This window comes from Gastrolobium bilobum, unplaced genomic scaffold (assembly GCF_033153095.1).
Source record: "Gastrolobium bilobum isolate Gb01-03AN ecotype WA unplaced genomic scaffold, APGP_CSIRO_Gbil_v1 utg11244, whole genome shotgun sequence".
Taxonomy (NCBI): domain Eukaryota; kingdom Viridiplantae; phylum Streptophyta; class Magnoliopsida; order Fabales; family Fabaceae; genus Gastrolobium; species Gastrolobium bilobum.
The window spans coordinates 145530-154379 of NW_026895558.1; the positions used below are offsets into that span (position 1 = coordinate 145530).

The following is an 8850-nucleotide window of genomic DNA, read 5'->3' on the forward strand; positions in this document are numbered from 1 at the left end:
ATGGTTTAAGGAAATGGATTTTCTAATGTTAAAATTTCACATATGATTATGTGAAATTTTTGTGTCTATATCTCTTTTCACGTATATTAAATAGGTGGTGTGAAATTTTAATATGAGAAGATTCATTCCCGTGGTTTAATTAGTTCATCGGTTACATTAATGATGCAACGGGTCAAATTGAGTAGCATAATGAAGAGTTATTGAATTAAGAAATACAGCTGGTTTACGGTCTGATTAGTTATATTGGCTCGGTTGATCCGATTTTAAAACATTGATGTAAGAGTATACGAATATTTAAAGGCTAATCACGTTTGCTTTGATTCACTCAGTTTTCTAAGCAACAATGGCTATAAAATTCTAATGTTTTTAATGTATTTACGGGCACCCTTTGAGCCAATAGAGAGAAGCTGATCTCAGTCAAATTTGCAAAACAAAACCCTTGCATAATCAAACTAAAAGCTAGGGAAGAAAGCTCATGCGCTTGAATTTAAGGGGGAGAATGAGGCTTTGTTCTAGGATTGAAGCAGAGAATCCAAAGTTATCTCAAAACCCATCTCCAATTTCTGATTTCACTATCACCACATCCCAGCAATCGCAACTATGGTACCAAACAGGCTCAACAGCACAGCTCAGATATCCACAGTCAGCATCTTGTCTATGCTTGAAAAGCTTTGATAGAAAGCTTTAAAATGCTTGTAAGCAATGTCGATATCTTCCTTCCCACATATTTCTCTTATACTGCAATTCATGTATGAACAGACTAAGACAACCCATATTATATCCTTGGAGTGGGTCAGAGGTTAATAGAACAATAAAGTAAAGAACAATTGCTTCTTTTTCATTATTTCTTTTCTTTTCTTTATAAAAGAAGAAATTCAATAAGACGAAGAGAAGACGGGTCAGCAGCTAACGTGCTTAATAGTGCAAAGAAAGACATTGGCCACAAACCAACAACTAATATCTGATTCTAAAAGAGAAAGTACAGGCTAACAAGTAAAATGGCAGCCAAACATGGGGGATAAATACCACAAATTGATTTTTTATTCAGTTCCAAAATACTAACAAACCATATGGTTCATTGACTTTCATCTTTGGTCATTTCATAAGCAATATCATGGAGTTATTTGAACCGACTGCCAGACATGGTTATACCTTTTTAGTATCAAAGCTGAGTATAACTAATATGACATGGTTTCGCATAGGCTTTGATTAAATATAGACAAAGTTAATTTTTTTAAAGCATTAATGCAAAAATCATTTGATACCTGTGCATTGAAAGTTGAGCAATTCCACAGTCAACAGTTCGGATGCCAACCCCAGAAGCAAGTATTGGACCTATGGTTGAACCGCATCCCATGTCATTTCTAACCACAAATTCCTACAGTATAAGTGAGTAGGCAAAATTTAATTTTTGGATGCCTCCACTATGTGATATAAAATCCAACAAGCAGAAAAATGAAGAGATACACTCTTATCTATACATTAATTTTCATTTTTTGATAATTCATGCATGTTCTACTATCTTCCTTATAATGGTTCAAAAATTGTTTTCATGAAGAGGAAGAGAGACCTCTAGAAATGTATACTAACATGAATAATTAACCTCCAACGGTCTGTTATAAATAATATGATTATATTGTGTATAAAACAACTACAGGAAACTGATAAGCTAAATCATAATCCGGTGATCTCTTGCAAAGCTAATAGTGCACGTAGAAACTCACTCCCAAACTGCTCGTTACAAGTTCAGGAGTTGATACAAACGTACAAATTTGTTCATATATTATGAAGTTCAAAATATAAATGAAACGGGAAGAGAGAAACATATATTCCTTGGAAGGGACCGCTAAAGTCTTTTATTTGTTGTTTTTATTTCCATCTGTTCTCTTCTGAAGAAGTCTTCATGAGAAAGAATATTATATAAAAAGTGTAGAACTATACAGTCAGCCATGAATGAATTGGTATAAAATATGATTATGAAAATATCCTTTAGTCTTCTACGTACCTTTATAATAATAATTTTACACTAGAAAGTATAACGTGTTAAAACAAATAAAATCATGAAGAGGAATTACCTGAGTTGGAAGGTTATGTATTTTCCCAACTTCTTTAAAAAGAAAAGATGTGATTCCACTGGTAGCATAGCGCTGGTTTGCATTGTGCTTGATAACAAGTCCTTTCTGCAGCTCTGGTCGATGGTGTTCTTCGTGCTTATCCATAAAATTTGGATGAACTCCATGAGCCATATCTGCAGACACTATTAGGGATAGAATCCAAAAGATACTTAATTCAGAATATTGTGTTAAACAAGAAATTAAGGACATCAAATTTACCATTGCTTATACAGAAAACAAAAAATTACTTATTTCTACTGAATATATTCTTTTTTTTCCTGAATAGAACTATTATGTTATTACCACATTTAACATCTAATTAAATGACAAATGTTCCATATTACAGGACAAAATCATCTGCACATTTTCATTAAATCCTGAAACAAATTCGTGAGCAAGCTCTTTCTCTTTCCCTCGTAATTTTGGTTTGTACCCAAAAATTCAAGTTGACATCCTAATAGATCTAGAAAACAAAAGAGAGAGCCCCAGAAACAGACTAAATAAATAAATGCTACGAATATTTCGTTAGTCATAACCCTTAAAAAAATAAGTCCAACAACAATTGGTCCGCTGGAATACCTAAGGAGACCTTTTATCAATTTCAGCCACTGTTTTAAACCCCACACCCACTACAGTCCTATTTACATCATTTTACAAACTCTGTAGTATGAACACAGAAAAATCCCAATGAAAATCTATAATCTCTGAGCCTTAAGCCTTTTCAAGAGCCACTGTAGTTAGCTATTCTATTCGACCTATTCAATACATTAAAGTCAACACATGATTGACAACAGAAGTAAGCAACCCACCTATAATATTAGAATCAAGCATGTGATATCAACCCTTATGTTCATGCATTTGTCTCAAGTTTACTTTAGAAGGGTGATAAGTGGATAATATACCAAGAAATGATTGGCGAATAGTGCGCTCAAAACAGTCTTCACCAACATACTTATTTGCTAAGCTACCAACTATACGTCTCATGGCCTGAAACATGATGGGTGCACCGGCTCCTTGAACAGAACCTGAACCCACCTAAATAGCAGCATTGAGAAATCAACAGTGAAATAGCATGATATTGCAATAAAAAAAATGTATTGTAACAACTCATAAAGAGGGAAAAACTTTTTGGTGATTCATGGCTCACAGCTTTTCAAATGAAGGAATTTTCTCATTTTGGGATATTTTTCTTTGGGAAGGGGTCCAACGGGTGCAAGAACAGTTTAAATTTAAGATTATTCTATATAAAAAAAATTGAAAAACTATTAAAAAATATATTGATTGAACTTAAGCGCATTGCTCCTTAATATCATAAAGGTTTGATCTACTATTAGTGTAAAGAGTTTTATATTATCAGTGAACAATACGAGCTATTTCCATCAGCTTAAAAGAACGTTAAAACTTTTACTGCAATGGTTTGATTATTTAGCACTTTCAGGTTTATTGTTATCGAATGGTTATACACACATTTGATCAAAGATAAACTACATCATAAAATTTGTTAATAAATAATAAGATATATATTAAAGTTCTCAGTAGTGAGTAATTCTCTAAATAAAAGCAATCAATCAAAGAAACCCGCTCCACTTCATCCTGAGTTTAGTTTTAACAATATTTATTATTAAAAAATGGGTTCTAGCATGTAGTCATTTATAGGATATCTCAATCCCAAGTGAATGGAACAATTAACAGAAGGCTTTCCTATTTGCATCAGTTCTCTGGCCGCATCTCAACATTGGCCCCAAGGGCAGAGATACATTGCTCCTGAGAGTGGCAACCTCTCCCCCACGCCAAAATATTTTTGGAAACATTTTCATTTTACATGCAATTTTTATTTTGGAAAAAAAAAATTCTTGAACATTGCACCCTCAATAATGATGTTCTTTCTCTTTGGACCCCCTAAGTAAAATGATCTAGCTCTTCCCCTGATTGGCTCCTTCATCAGATGTTAAAAATGCAATTTTTCATGATGACTTGAAAAAGGAAGTACAGAGAGCGACCACTTGGCTGTGCTGCTCAAGGAGAGTCTAGGAAGGATTCTTGGCTCAAGAGATTTTTGTATGACTTGAAACAATCTGTTACGATCCTATTGTAAGATATGGGACTTGGAGTCCCACATTGGAAACATAAGGTTCTGGTGTGGAATTTATATGGACTTTGAGCTTTTCTACCTTATGATCTAGTTTTTGGGGTTTATATGTTGAGTGTGGTAGTCCGTGCTTTTGAATTGAAGAGAATTTTCTACGGGCAGTCTAGTGGTGGTTGCATCCACATGGTGGTATATATTGATGACTGATATGATCCAGTCAGCAAACGGTTAGAAAGGTGCAGGAAAGAAAGAGAAGCAGGGGAATATTGCATAATGCTGAGACAGGCAAAGTTGTTAGCAGAGGAGGTTAGTTGTTGGAAGTCACATTGGATACACTGAGTCACGTTGGGGAGCTAATCAATTTAGAGGAGGGGATCATCACTTTGAAGGGGTATCTGGAATCTTGGTATTGCTTGGGCCCTTTGGGGATTGGGAGAGAGTGGAGCCTCTCATATGTGCTTCACACTATCTTTTCATTTTCTGCATTTTACTTCCTTCTTTTCCTCTGTAATTGATCCTTGTGCTGTGAGGATTATAGGTTACAATTGTCTGTGTAACTATCTCTGAGTTGTTACCATTTTCATATTGTAATATAAATAAGATACATCTATATACAGATCTGTGTTCCATTTCCATAATCCATTGTGTTAGATTTATTTTCTGGTTGGTCTGTAACAATGACATAGTGATAGCTAGGAATGATACCCTATATTGTCCTACAGGCTCTTCCATTTGGGGATAATCATTTGGTGCTTTTGGTGAATCCCAGGTGTGTCGTTTCAGTTTGGAACAATTTCTAATATAATATGGACAAAATTAATTGTTAGTGAGAAAAAATGGAATAAAATCTAGCATCTATAAAACATAAAACATACAAATTAAGCAAGAAGAAAAAATACCTCCTCATTGTCAAATAAAGCAACCATCCGAATTGTGTGTTCGCTTGCTAAGTCGTCAGGAGATTTACATGAGTCAATCAGCGCCCTTAATGCACAATAACTTGAAGCGAGATTATCTAATCTTCCAGAAAATATAAATTCGTTGTTTCCACCTCCAAGGCAGCTAGGTTGAGTATCACAAACATTTAGTTCAATACTCACTATGTCATCAACATCACAATTCAACTCATCAGACAATACCTGAGAATTAAAGACAAGGGTTAATGTAAAGAATAATAAGCAATAGATGACAAGTTACCGTTAAAATCACAGATTATTTAAAATCATGACTACCAAACTATTACACAATTCCATTCTCAGCATAGCAGTATTGTATTTTACCCATATCATTTCCACATAATGTTCCTTGATGCCTCCTCTTTTGCTTATTTGTCTGCTACTCTGTTTGAATCATTTAGTTCCTTTTCAAATGTGCTTTTATCTAAGATATGAAAGCAAATAAAAATCTTGGTCAACAGTCCTTATCTTCGCCTCAAGGCAATCATCCCTATCTCTGACTAAAAATCTTTATTCCCCATCTTCCCACATATTGCCATGCATTTACATACCAAACATCTAATGCAACCAATTGATTGGCATATTGCTTTGTAATGAACTACAGAATAAAAAAATTACAAAATTTAAGTTGCATAAAATTTTCTGAGACAGAGAAAGTAAAAGTACAAGAATTGTAAATTGAAAGGTATCAATGTTTCTTGTATTATTGTTAGCATCAACTCAAGAGTGTGCTATGAAATCAGAAGTCTAGCCTAAAGTAGCATACTGATATTTAACTGATCAAGACCTGAAGAGTCCGTATCAAATGATTTTTTCCCCCCTAAAACCGATTATACAAGGCAGTAATTTTTTAGAGGGAGTTCGGTAACATTGCCATGTCAGGCCTTGGATGATGTTTCTCTAGTTTACATCTCAAGGTATCTCGTAGGCTATAAATTCATTTGAATTTATGTTTTGGCAAACAGTATGAATCTCATTTTAATTTTCTTTCTTCGACTCACTGTCTCTAGACTGTACAAGAAAGAATTGGAAACAAACAAGAGAACAATAGTTGTGGTGTGTTTCATCTGTGGGACTGTATGGAATCAATATATATATATTTTTTGAATAAATGTTTGAAATCAATATCTTTTTGTGGATATGCATGGTTTACTTTCCTATGAGAGTTACAATAAATAATATTCAAATGAAGTGCAGCTGGTTCGAATCCATGAACATGGCAGTTAGTTCAAACCCTTTGAGAATACTGCACATTCAACTTGTAAGAAGAAAAAACAATAGCTACCTGCATAAGCAGCGGATGACGAGAAGCTTTGAACGACAAAGCATTAGTCTTCTCTTTTGAATCCAAAGCAATGTCATCAGTTTTCATTGAGAATAAAGGAAGAAGATGATTCTCTAGATTTGGTTTAAAACCATCCTGGTTCACTGTGCTAAACAATGAAACAAATAAGAGAGGAATAAAATCTGCTAGCTTGCATTTTTCTGTGGCAGAACATTGCCATATGGCAAAAAAATAATGGAAAAAACAATACAGGGGCCAAATAGGAAAACCAGATCAATTCCTCAAGTACCAGTAACAATTTTTTGATAGTTACAACACAACAGCCTAACTACAAAGTTTGAAGAGCTTGAAGTTTATAAAGCACAATGAAATTGGACAACAATGCTAGCTTCGGAATGTGCATAAATATTCATGATAGTCATTATCTGCAATACTGTACCAGACTACTAGTACATGATTGAATTTGAAATGAGAAATACCAACTTATTGCATTAAAATTAATAACTTTACAAGCAAGTAATGTTGTACAATATAATCCTCAATGGCACAAATATTTGCTAGTTGCTTTTCGTAACTGAAAATATATGTTCAGAGAGGAGTCAAATGACATCACTGAATCATAAGGTTTGGTTAATGAATATGACCTACAAATATGGTTGGTTTCCTTATCACCTACATATATTGAAATGACAATCATATAAAGTGATGAAGTGAAGTTATATTATGTTATACCGGTCAAGATGAATTGCAAGTGTAGGTATGCGCAAAAGGGGTCTGTTGACTTTGACCAGCTTATGTAAATAAGAATTAGTGGTGTTACTTCTGAGAATGACTCTTCCAGCAACACTCAAATCCCTATCAAACCAAGTATGCCATAAACCAGCTCCATAAGTCTGCACATTCACCATTGAATAAGCAGACTTTGAACATGACCATTTCGGCTTCAATTTCAGACACGGGCTGTCCGTGTGCGCCGCTATCACATGAAAACCATTACCAACGTTGTACCTTCCAGAAACAAACAAACAAAAAAATAAATAATTTTTGTTTGTTTTTGTTTACATCAAATAAAAACACAGAAAAGAGATTATAAATTTATACTGCTGGTGCTCACTTTTCTCCAACGGAAAAAGCAACTAAACAAGACATGTTACGGGTGAAGAAGTAGCGTCCACCGGGCTTTAAGTCCCATTCTTGGTTCTCGTTAAGCACATCAAAACCCGCAGCAATCAATTGTCGTTTTGCTTCCGCTGCACACGGTTTTGAGATATGAAACGCAAATTGAATGGGAAAATTCCAGAAAATACTGAATTCACAAATAGCAATACCTGTGGCATGGAAGTGGGTCCAAGACTCGTTGAGATACTCGAGCAAGTCACTGACAATGGAAATGGATTCGTGAGGCTTGGAATTGGTTGAGCAAAAAGCACGAGTGTGTCTCTGTTTCGCGAATAATAATGAATTTGGGAAGAAAAGAAGAGGTGATGAGGGTTTCGGTTTCAGCGATGGACAACAAGAGTGCAGGAAAATCTGAGGTCGACTTATCATTACCATTTCTCTCACACACTTGATTTCATTTGAACCAGTTTTCAACTATGTTTCTACTTTCTATACTATATGTATCAAGCGAGTAGTGTGCTCTTAGCTGTTATCGTTAAGTTCGTAACCATACAAATACGAATCTGATGAAAGAAAAGAAGAGACACTAAAAATATACGAATAGAAAATTACAAAATAATAATAACTTATTCCCCGTTATACGATTATGATCCTTTTTATATGAGATAATTATATCAATTAATATGAATTATATGATATATCAAGTGCTTATTATTTCGACATTTTTATGGAAGTGTATAATTGTATACGTTGGTTATCTAATCATTCCTAATAATAAAAGAAGCAATTAGTCTATTGTGAAAAATAAAATAAAATAAAATTGATACACTTCCTGTTCAAACTTAGTTTTAGGATATTTCTAAACTCTTTCCCTCAATTACTTGGATAGTGCAGGAGAACTTAATATGAAAAGGGAATATAGCGAACATAAAACATAGAGCAATCTCTTATTTCACCTCTATTCAAGATTAAAGTTGTCAAAATAGTTCACTTCATTCTTTTAGGATCAAATGAATCTCAATAATAAATATTCGCACAGATCAAAAGTCCTAAAGATTAGAGTTAGCCCGCAAACCATCTAAAATTATAATTTCATTTTTTTTTTATCGTATTCAATATATTAAAAACTATCTTAACAAATAAATATTTTATATTTTCTTAACATATTTATATTATAATATGTTTTTTAATAAAATAATATTTTTACACTAATATACAAGTAAAAATTCAAACAAAATTTTAATATAAGTGAAAATTTAGTTACTACTTTTATTAAATTCATTATTA

The 8850-nt window shown here is 33.6% G+C and overlaps 1 protein-coding gene across 2 annotated transcripts; it reads right to left on the reverse strand.

The window, feature by feature from the left end:
• Window positions 1-334: 334 nt before the first annotated feature.
• Window positions 335-8068, reverse strand: LOC133316500 (probable aspartyl aminopeptidase). 2 transcript variants are annotated; one of them, XM_061518268.1, is made up of 9 exons: window positions 7773-8068; window positions 7559-7694; window positions 7177-7452; window positions 6445-6592; window positions 5103-5342; window positions 3017-3149; window positions 2076-2257; window positions 1266-1378; window positions 335-738 (listed from the first exon to the last, which is right to left on the reverse strand). In XM_061518268.1, exons 1-9 carry the CDS (start codon window positions 7996-7998, stop codon window positions 630-632), a joined length of 1563 nt encoding a protein of 520 aa, XP_061374252.1. In that variant the 5' UTR covers window positions 7999-8068; the 3' UTR covers window positions 335-629. The 2 variants fall into 2 exon arrangements, with proteins under 2 accessions (XP_061374252.1, XP_061374246.1); XM_061518262.1 differs by having other exon boundaries at window positions 7559-8068.
• Window positions 8069-8850: the final 782 nt, after the last annotated feature.

Bases quoted from the DNA above. Each gene is read 5' to 3' on its own strand.
- LOC133316500 (XM_061518262.1), bottom strand. From the start codon at position 7,998: ATGGTAATGATAAGTCGACCTCAGATTTTCCTGCACTCTTGTTGTCCA. The intron at 7,453-7,558 runs GTGAGCACCAGC...TGTTTCTGGAAG, and splicing joins GCTTTTTCCGTTGGAGAAAA to GTACAACGTTGGTAATGGTT. The intron at 1,379-2,075 runs GTAATTCCTCTT...CTTATACTGTAG, and splicing joins TACATAACCTTCCAACTCAG to GAATTTGTGGTTAGAAATGA.